At 39.4% G+C, this 18,989-nt stretch overlaps 3 protein-coding genes across 7 annotated transcripts in view; 2 read left to right on the top strand and 1 right to left on the bottom strand.

The window, feature by feature from the left end:
- The window catches only part of faima (Fas apoptotic inhibitory molecule a), a 40,579-nt gene extending 36,834 nt beyond the window's left edge, over positions 1-3,745 (top strand). For all 5 annotated transcript variants that reach the window (XM_060929190.1, XM_060929188.1, XM_060929189.1 and 2 more), the window contains exons 4-5: positions 342-391; positions 751-3,745. In XM_060929190.1, the coding sequence (XP_060785173.1) occupies positions 342-391; positions 751-900 (200 nt within the window). In that variant the 3' untranslated portion in view covers positions 901-3,745. The remainder of the gene's footprint in view (positions 1-341; positions 392-750) is intronic.
- A 60-nt stretch (positions 3,746-3,805) lies between these two features.
- LOC132891520 (protein mono-ADP-ribosyltransferase PARP9-like) overlaps positions 3,806-18,989 on the bottom strand; it is a 36,424-nt gene continuing 21,240 nt past the window's right edge. The window contains exons 2-9 of the mRNA XM_060929181.1: positions 16,398-17,275; positions 15,566-15,787; positions 13,635-13,853; positions 12,367-12,442; positions 9,709-10,116; positions 9,507-9,610; positions 7,381-7,537; positions 3,806-5,809 (exon numbers count right to left, since the gene is read on the bottom strand). Of these exons, the coding sequence (XP_060785164.1) occupies positions 5,529-5,809; positions 7,381-7,537; positions 9,507-9,610; positions 9,709-10,116; positions 12,367-12,442; positions 13,635-13,853; positions 15,566-15,787; positions 16,398-17,275 (2,345 nt within the window). The 3' untranslated portion in view covers positions 3,806-5,528. The remainder of the gene's footprint in view (positions 5,810-7,380; positions 7,538-9,506; positions 9,611-9,708; positions 10,117-12,366; positions 12,443-13,634; positions 13,854-15,565; positions 15,788-16,397; positions 17,276-18,989) is intronic.
- LOC132891521 (protein mono-ADP-ribosyltransferase PARP9-like) overlaps positions 6,346-18,989 on the top strand; it is a 97,198-nt gene continuing 84,554 nt past the window's right edge. Inside the window, exon 1 of the mRNA XM_060929183.1 lies at positions 6,346-6,410. The gene's annotated coding sequence lies outside the window, so the exon portion shown is untranslated. The remainder of the gene's footprint in view (positions 6,411-18,989) is intronic.

Raw genomic sequence — 18,989 nt, 5'->3', positions numbered from 1 at the left:
GCGTTCCTGTAAAAAAGCAATATAACATTTACCGTCCAGTAGACTTTAGTTACCTCGTCTAGAAATAGATGTTCTGACAGGACCGGATGGGGCACATGCCATTGAAGCTGCCGGGACTTTCCGAAACTGTATGCGATAATATCTGAAGGAAACCTGTATTGAGCTTTGAAAGCACTATTGCATGTCATTGTGGGTGAATAAGAAAAAGGAAGCAAACTGCAGTGAACTTTGATGCAATGGATAATAATGAGTGTGACTACATTTTATTGCACTTGGTATTGTTAGAACTTTACAACACATTAGTAAATGATTGGCTGTGCCCTCTCTCTCTTTCCGAACAGAGAAAGACACCATGGACATTTGGTGCAATGGGCAGAAAATGGAGACAGCCGTAAGTATCCAGAAGTAATAAAAGTTGGTGTTGGAGAGAGTGTGAGAATGCTGAAAGGCATGAATATTCATAAATACATCAGTACTGAAGTGTGAATAAACAGATACGCCTTGAAAAAAAATTTATGTTCTCTGTCCTGTTCTGTAATTTTATCTATAACAAGTATTTGATTTGACACTTTTTTATTTGATTTGATTGATCAAACACTTGTATGTTTAACATGTGGACAGGGACAGAGTTGACACATTTTTATAGATCCATTCTAACCTTTGGATGCACTGTGAAAAAACAGCCACTTGACAGGAGCTTTAGTCGCACCATAAACTTAAAATTGTCCTCTTGTGCTGATCGAAACACAGGGGGAGTTTGTGGATGACGGCACAGAGACGCACTTCACTCTGGGCGACCACGACTGCTGCATTAAGGCCGTGAGCAGCGGCAGGAGGAGAGACGGCATCATCCACACACTCCTGGTGGACGGCAACGAAATGGCCGAGGCCAACGAATGATCGTCTGTGAATCCTGTGATGTAGGAAGTTGCAGTTTGAACCCTCATGTTCTTCACTACGGTGGTTGTCCTACTGACTCAGGCCATATCTTTAGCTAAAGCAATACAGGTGTAACATTTTAGTTTAAATTTGCCGTACCTTCCTGGCATTAAGAATCAGAAATGATATCAATAGAAGCATGAAAGCACTTCCTGTTTGCTGGGAACACAGGTGTAGGGAGGTGTAGGGAATGAGATTTGTATCAGATTTAACATTTAAAAAAAAAAAGCGACCTGTATGTAATTCGTCGAAGATTTTTTTTTCAAGAAACTAAGCCAAATTTGTTATTGGCCATATTAAGTATTAATAAAATGAAAGCGGGTAAAAATGGGACGAAGAGAACATGAGGGTTAAGCTAATTTGACCCTTGTACTGATTGAACATCACATTTCCTCGGTCAGCATAAAAAAGGGCAATCTCTAGCTTTCATGTGTTTGTGCATTTGTACAGTAGGATGAGGTTTAGAGTTTCTCATAGCCAAAAGTATGTGAACGCCTGAACATCACACCAAAATGTGTTCTTTCCCAAAACTGTTGCACACAATTACATAGAATGCCTTTGTACGCTGTAGATTTACAGTTTCCCTTCACTGGAACTAACAGGTCCAAATCTCTTCCAGCATGATAATGATCCTGTGCACAAACTGAGGTCCATGAAGACATGGTTTGTGAAGGTTGGTGTGGAAGAACTCCAGTGTCCTGATCTGCACAGAGCCCTGATTTCAACCATACTTAACACCTTTAGGATGAACTGGAACACTGACGGCACCCCAGATCTCCTCACTAAACATCAGTACCTGATCTTAATAATGCTCTTGTAGCTGAATGAACACAAATCCCTACAGGCACACCCCAAAATCTAGTGGAAAGCCTTCCCAGAAGACTGGATGCTTTTTTTTTTTTTTTTCCACGTTCCTTGTAGGCCAATTGGCCTGTCAGTTGACAGCCTCCCACGAGGCTGTCTGCATCTATCTATCTATCACCGGCTTGCCAGGCCTGTCACAGCTTCGCCAGACAAGCAACCATTCACACACATGGGCAATTTAGAGTAGCCAGTTAACCTAACTGCATGTCCTTGAACTATGGGGGAAACCGGAGTACCCGGAGGAAACCCACGCAGACACGGGGAGAACATACAAACTCCACACAGAAAGGCCCTCATCGGCCACTGGGCTCGAACCCAGAACCTTCTTGCTGTGAGGCGACAGTGCTAACCACTGCACTGCTGTGTCACCCCGTGGAGGTCATTATAATGATTAAATCAGAATGGGATGCTCAACAGGTCCATACAGTCACTGGCCACTTTATTAGATACACCCATCCACCTGCTGTTTGATGCAGTTATCTAATCAGACAATTCCTTGACAGAAGCAAAATGCATAAAATCATGCAGATACAAAACAAGAGCTTCAGTTAATGTTCATTTCAAACATCAGAATGGGAAAAATTGTGATCTCAAAGTGTGACTTTACAAATGACTGAGCCAAATGGACTGGTTTGAGTATTTCAGAAACTGCTGATCTCCTGGGGTTTTCACACACAACAGTCTCTGGAGTTTACACAGAATGGTGCGAAAAACAAAAAAAAACACTGAGTGAGGTGAGTGAGTGACAGTTCTGTGGGCAGAAACAAACGCCTTGTTGGTAAGAGAGATCAGAAGAAAATGGCCAGATTGGTTCGAGCTGCCAGGAAGGATATAGTAACTCATATCATCACTCTTTACAACCGTGGTGAGCAGAAAAGCATCTCAGCATGCAACAGCAGGAAAACAGGATTCTGCTCCTGCAGCCAAGAACAGGAATCTTAGAATCAAGCACAAGTTCCTATTAAAGTGGCCAGTGAGTGTATAGGTGTGATGGTCAGGTGTCTACAAACGTTTATGGCACGAACTTAAAGCCAATGCTTGAGTTGCCAATCATGGAACCAACTTGTAACTTTAGCAAATCAGACCTAGTAAGTCTGCTGTTAATGATCAGATTGTATTAAAAATGCCAAAGGATATTGCATAGATCATGTGATTTGTATGAGCGTCGTCATGATTCCTAAAAACGTATTGCATTGTGTGCTCAAGTTTATCAGCAGTGACACAAGGAAGAGAAATCAGAGACTTTACATAGACAAGCTGCATGGTTGAAACAAGTTTGACACGTTTGACTTCGTTTTAATAGTGGAGAGTTCAGGACAATAAAATAGAGCCTCTATTTCCGGATGGATTTACCTTCATGCATGGTGGTATCAGTGCTTGCATCTTTAAAAAAACAAACTTGTTTCAGGACCTAATATGAAATAAAGGTGTTTACATATGCTGTTAAAACATTCCTTTCGGAGCTTTTAAAGGTCCCAGCCATGATCACCATGAATGGCAGGAACATTCCTGTGGAAGTGCACTTGGAAGTCAGGGTCACTGTAGACAGAAAGGCCACAGAGTATTTACAGAGTTTTTGTCCTTTCCAAAGTCAGTGTTTGGTAATTCTTCAGGAGAAAACCTGCTTGATGAAAGTGGGTCTTTATGAAAAGTTTAGGGCTTGCTAAATGCTGAGACTGTAAAATTGTAAAGTGCCTACCTTTTCTCCACTAAAATGATACAACCTAGAGCCTAAAGTGTTTTATTAGGAATATTTCCAAATCCGGAAGACTGCTGGACTTCAACACGTTTCCTCATTCCTTACAATCAGCTGAGCCCTTCACCTTTGTGTTCTTATATTTCACAGTATGTACAGTAATGTTGTGATTCGACATGTGGGTCAACAAATGACACTGTGTTTGTGTTTCAGATTAAACCTGTCTGTATATCAGATTTAATTTAATCTGCCTGCTCATTCCTTGCACACACATCTGACATAAAACAATTGAACAGAGCAAAGATGGAATATGAAATCTGTTATATTTTATTGCTGTAATCAAAAGACAGACCAGAAAACACCACACACTTTCAAACCATCACCTAATCAGCATAATTATCCTCATTATTGAAAATGAAATAAAACATACGGTTCTGTGCAAAAGTCTTAGGCACCTTTTTTCATACAAACTTTGCTATAGATGTCTATTTCATGACTTTGACATTATCGAAACAGTTCAAAAACATTTTAGAGTTCCAAACATTAGTTTTTTTTCCCCCAAGACCAAAATTAAATGTTACAGAAAAAAAGTTTGTATCTGAGCAGCATATTCCATAACAGACCACTTTTCAGATTAAAAAAGAAAACATAATGAAGTCTACTGGGTTTTGCTGCAAAATTAAGAAGGAAGTGTGACAGTCAAAGTGTCCAGAAGAACTGTGGCTGGTTCTACAAGATGCTCAGTAAAACCTACTGCTCATTTCCGCATAAAACTGCACTCATTGTACCTGCGACTACTTTTTTTTAAAGCAAAGGTTCGTCTCACACCAAATATATTGACTTTGTTTCATTTATTATGGCTTACTGCTGTTTATAGTATTTTGTTAATCTTGAAACATTTCATTTCATTATTTTTGAGCCATTTTTGGTCACAGCATTCCTTTACATGTGCCTAAGACTTTTGTACAGTCCTGTATATTGCTGTAGCTTCACAAAAGAGTGCAATCAGAATGAATATAAATCCAGAAAGGCTGCTGTTCGCTAAAATATTCTCATTAATGTAGTGCCTACATTTATAAATCACAGCAAGAGGGTCAACAGCATTACTATAAAGGCCACAGTGTATTTGTTGATTAAGGTGAATATGTATGTTACACTTTATTTTAACTTCCAACACAACAAATATCGTAGAATGCATTTAATCTACTCATATTACTGCAATTCCTGAATGTATAAGTCAGCCCTAAACTAATTTTCCATGAAACTGAAACAGAGGCAGAAGCTTAGAAAGTAAAATGAATATATGAGCAGGAAAAAAGGACAAAAGAAAACCTGAGAGCTCAGAGTATCACAAAGAATGTATAAGTCAATCAGCAAGGTCCTGCTTGGCAATATATATATGCCTTCTTTAGTTCTTTTTTTAATAATTTAACTTTTTGTGTAGGTCATAATGTCTAATTTAGCTTCCAGTTTCCATCCATACATCCATTATCTGTAACTGCTTATCCTGTGCAGGGTCGCAGGCAAGCTGGAGCCTATCCCAGCTGACTACGGGCGAAAGGCAGGGTACACCCTGGACAAGTCACCAGGTCATCACAGGGCTGACACATAGAGACAACCAACCATTCATACTCACGGTCAATTTAGAGCCACCAATTAGCCTAACCTGCATGTCTTTGGACTGTGGGGGAAACCGGAGCACCCGGAGGAAACCCACGCGGACACGGGGAGAACATGCAAACTCCACACAGAAAGGCCCTCGCCGGCCGCTGGGCTCGAACACAGAACCTTCTTGCTGTGAGGCGACAGCGCTAACCACTACACCACCATGCCGCCCCATAATGTACAAGTATAACCCAAATCATTTTCACTACAACAATAAAACTAATTGAAGTTCACTGAATTAAATACTGGGTTTATCTATTTGCTCCCCATATGCTAACAGTTTTGTTGATTAGAGTTAACGAGCTTTAAGTTTCATTTTTCTTCATGGAAAATGCAAGCTTGAGTGAAAAAGTGAAAAATGAGTTTAGGCAGCATGTCTGCTGCATGTAATCAGGAACTCAGGATAGGCCTGTTGGCCATTGAAGATGACATAGATGTCCTTCTCATTGCTCAGACTGTCATAACGCACCAGAGGGTCTTTTCCTTTTGGAGGAGGCACAATCAGATCTGGTGAACCAAGTGTGTCTTTCCCAGTGAGCACCAGAGCTTCAATGAAGTAGAGATACTCTTCTTCATTGTTCATCCACAGTGATTTTGCTTTGCTCACGTCACTGGTGAAGTATATTCCGGCTCCATATTTTTGTTCTGGCAGTAAAGAGAGACATATTAGTGACAGGTGACTGTTAACTATCAAGAGAAAGTAACATTAACCCTTTGATGCAAAACATGGGTCAAAAGTGACCCGGCTGAGTTTTTATCTTCTATATCTTTGCAATAAATTAATTCCATCATTCAGTATTCAAGGTATTCCTCAATTAACTTGTTTTTGATCGTCATACATCTTTATTTTATTTTTTCCTTTCTTATTTTTTGAATAAAAACCCTTTTTGTATCACTACCCTTCTAATGCACAACATGGGTCAAAAACGACCTGCATTCATTTTCCAGGTTATTTCATGTATGGCTGAGTGTTTCTATGATATACTTTTGAAATAAATTCATTTTGTCATTTACTTTTCCAAATATGCAGTAAATATCTTGTTTTTGTTTTGCACAAATCATCATTTTTATTTTTCCTTTCTTAAGTTATGAACAAGCACAGCTTTTGTAATTCTACATCAAGTTTACACACATGGGTCAGAAACGACCCGCATGCATTTACTACAGCGTTTGGTGGGAACTGTGAATTGTGCTTGTGTCAGACATTTCACAGCTCAGCACAGCGCCCTTTGCCCATCTAATACATGTAAGTAATGTTTTTCAATTGTTCTAACATTACCTTAGAAAAAAATTGATTATGTTTAGGTTACCTTGAGAGTGAGTAGATTACTTGTCAGAAAGTTACAAGTAATTACTATTGGCTACCTAGCTGTCGACATATTCTACTTTAGTTAGCTAATTTTATTGTAGTTGGCTTAGCTAACTACATAGTTAATAAATAAATAACTGGCCCCATTCACTGCTAAAGTAATTACTTGAAACAAATTATTATTATAGTATTAAGGCATTTAATTTTAAATCACACTTGGATGACCCATATGTAGGAATATAAAAAGTATTTTTGTTCATAAAGTAGGAAAGAAAAATTAAATTAATGATTTGTGGTAATTAAAAACAAGATATTTAAAGAATACTTGGAATATTCAATCATAAAATAAATTGATTTCAAAAGATAGAGCAAAGAAAAACTCAGTCAGCATGAAATAACCTGGAAAATGAATGCGGGTCATTTTTGACCCATGTTGTGCATTAGAAGGGGTGTGCATATGTTTTGCATCAAAGGGTTAACTGTCCATTTCAAGTCAAGGCAATAAAGTCCATTTTTGGATTGGGTCCACCGCTAGTCAAAGGTTTTTCAAAAGGTTTTTTTGTATTGCAAGTAAATGTAAAAAAAGATGTTTCATCATTTACCTATGTTCAATCTTAGATTCGCATTGGATATCTGATTAAGTCTGCATTAATTGCACTTCTTTGATTAAGCAGTTTCTGTAAGGCCTGAAATTGTTACAAGACAATTACATGGTGTGTGCTACAGTACATGGGCCTAACTAGAGTCATCCAGATCAGCCTTTTCCAGATAGAGCTAGATTTTTTAGAGCAGGGGTTCCCTGATTATTATTATTATTATTATTATATAGCTTGGTAATTTTACAGTTACTTACAGCCAGGATATTGATTGAAATATCCCATAAAGTACAGCAGAGGTGGTTTTGTACCTTTAGGTGGTGCATATTCCCTCTGGAAGCCCACTCTGCAGATCAGATCACAGAACTGTGCTTTCACACACTGGTACAGACTCTGAGGTTTATCCTGTATGCGTTGGCTGTTCAATTTGTAGAGCTGCTTCAGTGCATCGTTCTTGATTTTTTCTATCTACAGCAACCAAAACAAACCACATCAAGTCTCAAATCCAATCACTTTAACAGGAGTCTGTAAATGAAACACTACCATAAAGACTACCATGTAAGGATTTGTTGGGTTTTTAATGTGCCCTTAAATGCAGATAGTGAACCTGTTATTCAACCATCGTCAACTCTGAGCAATTTTTAAATGCTACCACTTTAAAATTGCTGACTGCAAAGTTGAATTCTGAGCAAAATGTTCTGTTTCTATTGCTGTTGGAGTTTTGAGATGTTTCGTTGCTGAACACGCCATGTATCCTGTGTGTAAATGTTTTGCCGGCATAAAAAGCGTCCCGCATTTTGTGATTCCGGAGATTGCCGAAGCAAGTGAGCAACAATATCATGTGATCACTGTGGTGTGTGTTTGACCTACTTTTAACCGAAACAAGTCGGCATGGGCAAACATGGCGGACTCTGCTCTCCCGCCAGCTAAAAGCCAGCAGAAAAGAAAAGGAAAGACTGCCTAGTGAGTGCAACTGCAAGCTAGAGCAAGGTTAGATGATATGTTATTTTTGGACAGATAACTAAATCATGCTAGCTATCTTAGCCTTAGAATGCATGGGCTCAACTCCATGGTAATGAGTATGGAGTTATAGGGGCCTTTCACATGATGTCATTGTAACTGCGAATTTGTTTATCCAGCCAAGCTTTGTGTTTGTCAGCGATCGGCATAAGTGTATGCGAGTGATTATAAGCCCAGTTCAGTAAACATCTACAAATAAACTTGTAGAAGTTCCATCTAAAAGAACAATGCCAGAGGCCTGTAGTGCTCTTGGATGTAATAACAGATGTAGAGATAAGCCTGGTTTAACTTTTCACCGCTTCCCAGTGAACTCAGAAAGATGAGAAAAATGGTGAGCTGCAGTTAAACAGGAAGACGGGATGATAAAGAATTCCCGTGTGTGTGGAGAACATTTTATATCAGGTTAGTGTGAAAGCTCTGTGCAATGTTAAAATGTATATCTGGATGTGGACTTTGGATGCAATATATTTTATTAGACCTAATGCATGGCTCGACTAGCAGCATGTTTGTTATGTACTGATAATGTAGACTTGGCTAAACACCATAAAATATGATAGGTCTAGGCCCTGGCTTATTACTATAAGAAGTCTATGTTTGAGCTTACCTTTGTCATAATAAGGTATTTTTCTTTATCAGGAATTTCCCATAACATTCTGGCATGAAACCTGCTTTGAAATATTGCTCAGCATCTGTACTTTTGTCTACCTTTAGCATCTCCGGTGTATTTAGAAGTCCTAAATGCTAAATAGTTCAGGATGTTGTAGTGTCCCAAATCCGGCAGCTGGTTTGCCAAACACTTTTCAAGTGGAATAAATAAATTTGTGGGTAAATTAAGAAGAAGCAGCTTTTATTGTTGTCACATGTAAATTCAAGCACAGCGAAATTCCTCCTTGGTATTTAAATCATCTGAAGCAGCATATGCACACACCAACAGAGAGAGAGAGACAGAGTGAGTGTTCACAGTGGGCAGAACAAATAAATATGCTTGTGGGTAAATTACATGGATCTGTGATGCCTGCATGTTTCAGCTTTTGGATGTAATGTGATTTGCTAGTATAATATACATTTTTAATCGGCACAATGTTTTCCACACATCACCATCTTGGTGTGATGTAATTCCATAGTTATGCTAATTAGTTAAAGCTCCTCGCGTTCGACTGTTTCCGTAGGGCTGTACTGTTTACCTCAAGAGGGAGGAAAACAGTTCCAAAACGGAGAAAAGTGACCCTCAGTACATCAAAATGATCACGTCTCTTCTGCATGACATTGTTCTTGTGAGAAATAGGAAAATGCCATGCACAATAAAAAAATGTAAAAGTTTCAGATGACTTTGCAGTCAGCGCCTTTAAATTTTGTTATGATCAATTATCATTTTAACTTAAGTACAAAGACACAAGTGATAAATCTCACAGCTTACCTTCACAACTGTCAGACCACATGTTGCAAAGGCTTTCAGCTTTTCTTTTATTGCCTTGTCAGCGACACGGAGGTCTATGCATGTCTTCTGATATGACCTGTTTGCTAATAGAGGCAATGGAGACAAATTATACATACACATATTAAAAAAAAACACATTTTAGTGTATTGTCAGGTAATACAATACAGTATAGAGAACATACACATCCCCTCAATCTGTTGTTGCCCAGAATCATCATGGCCCAAGTAGGCCTGCATGTCTTTTTCTTCACTCCGAGCAAACGCCTCTTGGGCCTGGCATAACATGGCTTCCACCTCCAACGCTGCACAACTGGTTCCTACAGGCTCGCCATTTATGATAATTCCGCCTTTGCCTTCCCTAAAGAATTCTGTGATGAGGACATTAAATGAAACCTGAAGGGACATCAGCTTTCTATGATCCTCCTGGCTCAGGTGCACAACGTGATTGTTGTCTATTTTCAGAGTGCCAGAGTGTAAATGCAGCATGTCATATGTCCACCGTTTGGCCTCTCTTAGTGCTTCTGGAGAGGGGCCAAAGAGCTCAATGTAAGGTGCTGTTTCAAATCCCCGTGTGTCAGGAAAACCTGAACCTGTCAGAAAAATAAAAGGTGGTGTGGGAACCATTACTTAATATTTGTAATTATCGTATGAAATAAATTTACTCTATATGCTCACGTATATTTATATACTGTATAGTGCTTCAGGCTGTGTTTTGTGCAAGTATTGACCATTTGCACCATATCAGACATGACTAGATTTTTTTTAAAACTTCATGCCAACATTGTTGATGGGGATTCTTGTTTTTAATTTCTATGCCAGAAATACCCTGGAAATAAAATACTATATTTCAAACATAAAGAAGCTGCCGAAGAAAAAATATTTCAGACATTTGACTTTGCTGTGACTTTGACTGTTTGGATGAATTTCAAAATCAAATCAGTTCATCTCTTGGTGACAGTGATAATTCCGTATACAGTGTCTTGCAAAAGTATTCATCCCCCTTGGTGTTTGTCCTGTTTTGTCGCATTACAAGCTGGAATTAAAATGGATTTTTGGAGGGTTAGCACCATTTGATTTACACAACATGCCTACAACTTTAAAGGTGCAAACTGTTTTTTATTGTGACACAAACAATAATTAAGATTAAAAAAAATAAATAAGTCTGGAGTGTGCATAGGTATTCACCCCCCAAGGCCAATACTCTGCAGAGCCACCTTTTGCTGCAATTACAGCTGCAAGTCTCTTGGGGTATGTCTCTATTAGCTTAGCACATCTAGCCACTGGGATTTTTGTCCATTCCTCAAAGCAAAACTGCTCCAACTCCTTCAAGTCAGATGGATTGCATTAGTGTCCAGCAATCTTCAAATTATGCCACAGATTCTCAGTTAGACTGAGGTCTGGGTTTTGACTAGGCCATTCCAAGACATTCAAATGTTTCCCTTTAAACCACTCCAGTACAGCTTTAATAGCTTTTTTTCATAGTGGTTTCCTTTTAAACCACTCCAATATATGCTTAGGGTCATTGTCCTACTGGAATGTGAACCTTCATCCCAATCTCAAACCTCTGGCTGAGTCAAACAGGTTTTCCTCCAGAATTGCCCTGTATTTAGTGCCATCCAGCTTTCCTTCAGTCCTGACCAGCTTTCCTGTCCCTGCAGATGAAAAACATCCCCACAGCATGATGCTGCCACCACCATGCTTCACTGTAGGAATGGTGTTCTCAGGGTGTTGGGTTTGCACCACACATGGTTTTCCCATGATGGCCAAAAAGTTAAATTTTAGTCTCATCTGACCAGAGAATCTTCTTCCATGTGTTTGGGGAGCCTGCCACATGCTGTTGGGCAAACTCCAAATATGTTTTCTTATATTTTTTCTTTAAGCAATGGCTTTTTTTCTGTCCACTCTTCCATAAAGCCTCACTCTGTGGAATGTACGGCTTAAAGTGGTCCTATGGACAGATACTCCCATCTCCGCTGTGGATCTTTGCAGCTCCGTCAGTGTTCTCTTTGGTATCTTTGTTGCATCTCTGATTAATGTCCTCCTTGCCTGGTCTGTGAGTTTTGGTGGGCGGCCTTCTCTTGTCAGGTTTGTAGTGGTGCCATATTCTTTCCATTTTGCTATAATGGATTTAATGGTGCTCCCTGGAATATTCAAAGTTTGGGATATTTTTTATAACCCAACCCTGATCTATACTTCTCCACAACTTTGTCTCTGACCTGTTTGGAGGCTCCTTGGTTTTCATGTTGCTTGCTTAGTAGTGTTGCAGAGTCAGAGTCCTTCCAGAACAGGTTGATTTATACAGACATCATGTGACAGATCATGTGACACTTTGATTGCACACAGGTGGATCTTAATCAACTAATTATGTGACTTATGAAATGAATTAGTTGGAGCAGCTCTTATTTAGGGATTTCATATGAAAGGGGGGTGAATACTTATGCACAGTCCTGGTTTCTGTTTTTTCATCTAAATTATTGTTTGTGTCACAATAAAAAAAACAATTCTGCACTTTTACAGTTGTAGGCATGTTGTGCAAATCAAATGGTGCTAACGCCCCCAAAATCCATTTTAATCCTAGCTTGCAATGCAACAAAACAGGACAAACACCAAGGGGGATGAATACTTTTGCAAGGTACTGTAAATCCTACAAACATTCCACAACTTGGTTTTGAGATGTTGCGCTTACGAAAATCTCGGACGGACAGACAACCCTCAGTGGCCGAGGCATAAAATTGCTGACCAATCTTAAAGCAACTGTGATATCAGGAAACCAGTGAGGTTTGAAACACAATCACAGAGCTAAAAATATACTTTTTATTTAAAAAAAAATAAATTCTCACTTTTTCCTTTGGGGCTCCTGGAGGTTTGCCAGGTCTGCTGTCTTTTTTTAAGTAAAGTCATTTCCTTTTCAAAAGCCTAAAATACATCAAATACATCAACAGTTTACACCAATGAATTGACATTCTGACATTTCATGATATACAGGGTGTTTCAAAAATTTTGATATCATTTCACAATCTAATAACTTTGCCAATTCTTGTTCAGTTGACCTCAAATTTTAACAGCTTATGTGGAAACAGGTCAAAATTTTATGTTTAATGTTTGTTGTTTTTATCTTTTTAGGTATAGAAATGCCATCCACTGGAAAAGAAAAGGCATTTTGTGTGTTAGAGTACGCTCGAACACAGTCGAACAAGACTGTGCAGCCTGCATTTATGAGAGAATTCTTTAAAAATGCACCAACTGCAATACAGATTTGGACACGGCACAAAAAGTTCAAAGAGGAAGGCTGTCTTTCTGTGTGTCTCAGGCAGCACACATATTGAAAACTTGTGAAATTGTTCATGGAATCCACATACCTTTGAATTTCTCATTCAAATTTTGAGTAATAAATCTTATATTGGGCGGCACGGTGGTGTACTGGTTAGCGCTGTCGCCTCACAGCAAGAAGGTCCTGGGTTCGAGCCCCGGGGCCGGCGAGGGCCTTTCTGTGCGGAGTTTGCATGTTCTCCCCGTGTCCGCGTGGGTTTCCTCCGGGTGCTCCGGTTTCCCCCACAGTCCAAAGACATGCAGGTTAGGTTAACTGGTGACTCTAAATTGACCGTAGGTGTGAATGTGAGTGTGAATGGTTGTCTGTGTCTATGTGTCAGCCCTGTGATGACCTGGCGACTTGTCCAGGGTGTACCCCGCCTTTCGCCCATAGTCAGCTGGGATAGGCTCCAGCTTGCCTGCGACCCTGTAGAAGGATAAAGCGGCTAGAGATAATGAGATGAGATGAGAGATCTTATAATGCTCAACATTAAGCCTGTTCAGTTTCATTTAGCTCGACTATGTAGTTTCTGGGATATTTACATCTCATCTCATCTCATCTCATCATCTCTAGCTGCTTTATCCTGTTCTACAGGGTCGCAGGCAAGCTGGAGCCTATCCCAGCTGACTACGGGCGAAAGGCGGGGTACACCCTGGACAAGTCGCCAGGTCATCACAGGGCTGGGATATTTACATCTCAAATAATATCAAATTTTTTGAAACACCCTGTACAATACTGTGACTAATGCCACAGCTAATAAGAGGTTATACGTTAGAAGAAATGGAAGCTTAAGTGTACCTTCAGTGTCAAAGTATCCTTTGGAAAAATTACGAAAAATATTTTTATTTTTGAGCCATGATAGGTTTTAGAAAAATCCACGACCGCATTAGTCATAGTTTGAGAAACTTCATCCTTTTGAAGGCAAAGGTTGCCCGTCCCGAGAGCAGGAAAAGATATGGATGAACAACCTTTAGTGCTTGCCATTATAAGGCAATTTGTGACCACAGAGGAAAGAATCTAGAAAAGACAATGATGCATTTTTTTTTAATGAGAGGTCAACATTCATGACAGAAAACTAAAACATGAGAAAAGGACATGCTAAATTTGATGTCCAAGAAAAATACAGTGGTGCTATACTCGTACATTTCAAACAATTAAAATATTGTGGAAAAAGTTATTTTTTTCCGTAATTTAATTCAAAAAGGTAAACTTTCATATGTTCTATATTCATTACACGTAAAGTGAAATATTTCAAGCATTTTTTTATTTTTATTTTGATGATTATGGCTTATGAAAATCAGAAATCCAGTATCTCAAAATATTAGAATATTTCCTAAGATCGATCAAAAACAGGATTTACAATACAGAAATGTCAAACTTCTGAAAAGTATGTTCATTTATACACTCAATACTTGGTTGAAGCTCCTTTACCACAAATTACTGCATCAATGCGGTGCGGCATGGAGGCGATCAGCCTGTGGGACTGCTGAGGTGTTACTGAAGCCCAGGTTGCTTTGATAGCGGCCTTCAGCTTGTCTGTATTTTTAGTTCGGGCGTTTCTCATCTTCCTCTTGGCCCACAGATTCTCTCTGGGGTTCAGGTCAGGCGAATTGGCTAGCCAATCAAGCATAGTAATATCATGGTCAATAAACCATTCAGTAGTAGTTTTGGCACTGTGAGCAGGTGCTAAATCCTGCTGGAAAATGAAATCAGCATCTTTATAAAGCTTGTTAGCAGATGGAAGCATGAAGTGCTCTAAAATCTCCTGGTAGACAACTGCATTGATTTTGGACTTGATAAAATACAGTGGACCGACATCAGCAGATGAACTGGCACCCCAAATCATCACAGACTGCAGAAACTTCACACTGGACTTCAAACACCTTGGATTCTGTGCCTCTCCACTCTTCCTCCAGACTCGAGGATCTTAATTTCCAAATTAAATGCAAAAATTACTTTCATCGGAAATGAGGACTTTGGACCACTGAGCAACAGTCCAGTTCTTTCTCTTCTTAGCCCAGGTAAGACGCTTCTGACGTTGTTTCTCTTTTAGGATTAGCTTGATATCAGGAATGCAACAGTTGTAGCCCCTTTCCTGAAGACGTCTGCATGGTGGCTCTTGATGCATTGACCCCAGCCACAGCCCACTCCTTGTGAAGCTCTCCCAAGTTCTTGAATCGACTTTTCTTGACAATCTTCTCAAGGCTGTGGTCATCCATGTTGCTTGTGCACCTTTTCCGACCAGCCTTTTCAACAATGACCTTCTGTGGCTTACCCTCTTTGTGGAGGGTGTCGATGGTCATCTTCTGGACAACTGTCAAGTCAGCAGTCTTCCCCGTGATTGTAGTTGCGTGTACTGAACTAGACCAAGAGATACATGGTATTTATACTGTTTTACTCAAACTCAAAATGAAATACTCTAATATTTTGAGGGTTTTTTTTGGTGCTGGAGGCCATAATTATCAAAATTAAACTAGAAAAAATGCTTGAAACATTTTAGTTTACATGCAATGAGTCTAGAATATATTAAATTTTCACATTCTTAAATAACTGCTGGAAAGTTTTGAACTTTTCACAATATTCTAATTGTTTGAGATGGATTAGTAGCTCTACTTTAAAATCACCCATGGTGAAGGGATGAATAAACTTTAGGTGCTCATCAGAGTGCTAATGAATTAATTGCTATAAAATTCTGGTATGCTTAACTAGTTATATATTAAAAATCCAACCTTATGGGCCTTTGTTTGGTCTTTTGGCGCACAGACAGTGTGGTACACTGCCTTGCAGTTCAGGTAATAGCCAGAAGTTGCAATAACATCACCCTCTAAACCATGTTTTTGCCTTTTTACTTCATCTTGAATCATCCAGCCAGCTTTTTTCAGTAGCGCAGATGAAACCTGTCCTTTTGTTAAATCTAAGTCTGCACCTATGGTGTTCACAATCACATCTGTCTACAAAAACAAACATAATGAAATGGTCAAACAACATGAGCATCAAACAATAATATTAACCTACTAACAATTATATAAAGACAATAAGGCTACAGAAATGCACTGAAATACTAGAATAAAATGAACAGAAATTATTTTTTTTTACATTGCTGTAAACCTCATGGGGTTTTTTTTTCACCTACAAATTGTGCTTTTTCAGGCTCAGTGGGCAAAAGTACATGGACACTTGACCTTCATTGCCACAATGTTGGAAGCCCACAGTTGTACAGAATATCTTTGTATGCTGTAGTACTGTAAGTTTACTGGAACTAAGAAGCCCAAACCTGTTCCAGCATGACAACACCCCTGTGCACTGTGAGAACTCCATGAAGACATGGTTTGCCAAGGTTGGACTAGAAAAACTCAAGCATCCAGATCTGCAAAGAGCCCTAACCTCAACCCCACTGAACACCTTTGGGATGAACTGGAACACTAACTGCACCCCAGACCTTCGGATGTTCAACAAACACATATGGGTGTGATTGGTCAGGTGTCCACAGACTTTCGGCCATAGAGTCCAAGTGCTCCATTATAATTTAGTTTATAAAGTGTAACAATTTTTCAAACTTACTGTCTCATTCTCAATGGCACCATTTTTGAGGTACAGAGTTATGTCCCCCAGATCCAGACGAGAGACTACAGACTGGGTTTGTGCATTGCCCTGGTTTTGAATTGGAATGGGCTCAGATTGCCCCAAAATTTCACAGCAAGCTTTGTGCATCTGTTGAACTGAGGCATCATCATGATTCACTAGACGGACCTCGAGGCTCCTGGCTCCTGGATTGCGTTTATAACTGAATTTCTCCACGGTATGTACAATGATTTCAGCACATTTTTGCAGTGGAAAACTGTAAATGCCTGAGCTTATTGCAGGGATTGCAACAGACTGCAGTTTTTCAAATTCAGCTTTCTGCAAGATGCTCCAAATTGTTCCATGTAAAAGGTCTGATGCTTGAATAAGTTCTGGTTTTGTTGGATTTAATGAGACACAGGGCCCAACAGCATGTATGATCATTTTACAAGGGAGATTTCCAGCTGGTGTTGCAACAGCTGTACCTGTGGGAACTTTCCCCATATGAGTTATGATATCTTGACTCCATTTCTTGATCATAGGACCTCCAGCTTGACTCAGTGCTTGAGCAAGTCCTGCTCCATGACTTAAATGCTCATTTGCTGCATTTACCACAGCATCTGCCTTATGTGTAGTAAGATCATCTTTCCACACCGATACCTTCAGGCCCTTTAACAGCTGTTTGCTGTACTTAATCTCAGGCACGATTGTTGGTTTGTGTTGGGAAAAGGATGAAGCTCCATGATCCTCCAGATTCTGGATCTGAGCTGTACAACCAAATTTTCCTTCAAGCCCACTGCAAAATGCAGAGGAACTTATTTTCATAATCTCAGTCCCTCCTGGCTGCAACAGAATAAGCTCTCTGCCATCTTCCATGACTAAAAGGGGAAGAGAGAATAAATAAAAAAAAGAGAAGAAGGCATGAGTATAGTTCATTGGGATTTTAATTTGAAGCATTAATTGACAGGAGATTGTGGGTGGAGATTTGCACCAGTGATAGTGATTAATTGATTCTGAATAATGCCATTATGTATTGCATATTTGTATCGTCGCTTTTGTACAGTAGATCAATCTCAGTGACAAAGTGTACAAATAAAAACGTACTTTTTACAAAACATATAAAGTGTTGTCTGAGACTGTGTACTCCCTGCATTTAAAAATGTTAAATGATTTAACCATGTAGAGATTTCAGGGAAAGCAGTATGAAAGGTAGACTGCCTTTCAGATTTTTCAAGTTTAGGTCATAAAAAGATTTTCCCTGACACCCAATTATTTGTGTTTAGTGGACCGAAAGCTACTGAATTAGAAACATAGACTTCCAATTTTATTAGTTTTTTTTTTTTTTAATAGAACAGTTAATGAATTTCAGGCCACGTGGCCTTAAATTCTCCGCTATTTTTTCCTGCTTCACCATGAGCCAATTCAAGATACTACGTCATGCATCACATGGTGGGCTTTCCCTGTTCGCACAAGGCATTGTGGGATACAAATTTGAAACAGGAGAGAAAAATGGAGGACGTGAGTGTGTGAATGAAATGTGGAAGACCAACTACAGTAACAGAAAGTGAGAAGAAAAGACATGATGTTGAGAAGGAAACGCAGGACCAAACTAATAAATATCGGCGGTCAGCGAGCACCTCGGTGTGATCAGCTGTTTGTTTAACCACAGAATGATGTAACCGTCAGTGCACAGTCAAGGTAAACCTGTGCATGCGTACACGGACTTCCTCTGTCTGCTTGATTGCGTGAAGCAAGCGATTTCATGCACATTATTTGTTCGGGAATTCTCTCAAATTAAACAACTTCCCAATTACACAATGGCCTGATATTTTGTGAGATATTACAGAAATAAACATCGATCACAGTGACCAAATTTCAGACGGAACTAAATTTCACCGATTTTATGAAATCGAAAGGATGCCTAGCTTTAACAGTAGTAGTAATATTAATCACTGAGCAGCAGGAGAAATGGCTGACTAATAAACGGTGTGTATTGTGTTGTCTATTATGTGACAATTTTTTATCTGCTTTAATTTTATTAAAGGTAGAAGAAAAAGTAGGATGAATTCAAATATATCGAGACAGTTTGTGAATTTCAGTTTTGTCTAAGCATGATACATTTCTAAAGGTGATGATTATCTTAAAGTGCATATTCTGGACCAATTTCGTGTTTTTTTTTATATGAAAGTATGTCCCTTTACACACTCATCCACAAGGTCATCTGTCTACAGCAGAAAAAAATAAAATAACAAAACACATCTGGAAAAATCCCAAGGGAGTCTGGAGCCAGATTCGTGACGTTATCTGCGGAAGCGCCAGCAGGCTGCGAGAGCTTGCACGGTTTCAGTGCACAGCCTGTGTAGACCAAGCACTCCCATTTCTCTCTCATTGTCTGGTCTTTTGGGAAATGATGAGTACTAATCCCATCAAGATTGGTGTTGCTACACCCTCCTATGATACACCTGTTAACCATTTTAATAATTCTGAGATAACGGTGAAGAAATTTGCAGAAAACCACCAGGTCGTTTTCTCATAAACAAACCAGCGCTGACGTAGGATTCAGAAGGAGGCGTCCCACACGTGACGTCACGA

This window comes from Neoarius graeffei, chromosome 9, assembly GCF_027579695.1.
Source record: "Neoarius graeffei isolate fNeoGra1 chromosome 9, fNeoGra1.pri, whole genome shotgun sequence".
Taxonomy (NCBI): Eukaryota; Metazoa; Chordata; class Actinopteri; order Siluriformes; family Ariidae; genus Neoarius; species Neoarius graeffei.
The sequence above is the reverse complement of the archived record's forward strand: the minus strand, read 5'-3'. Positions and strand labels throughout refer to the sequence as shown.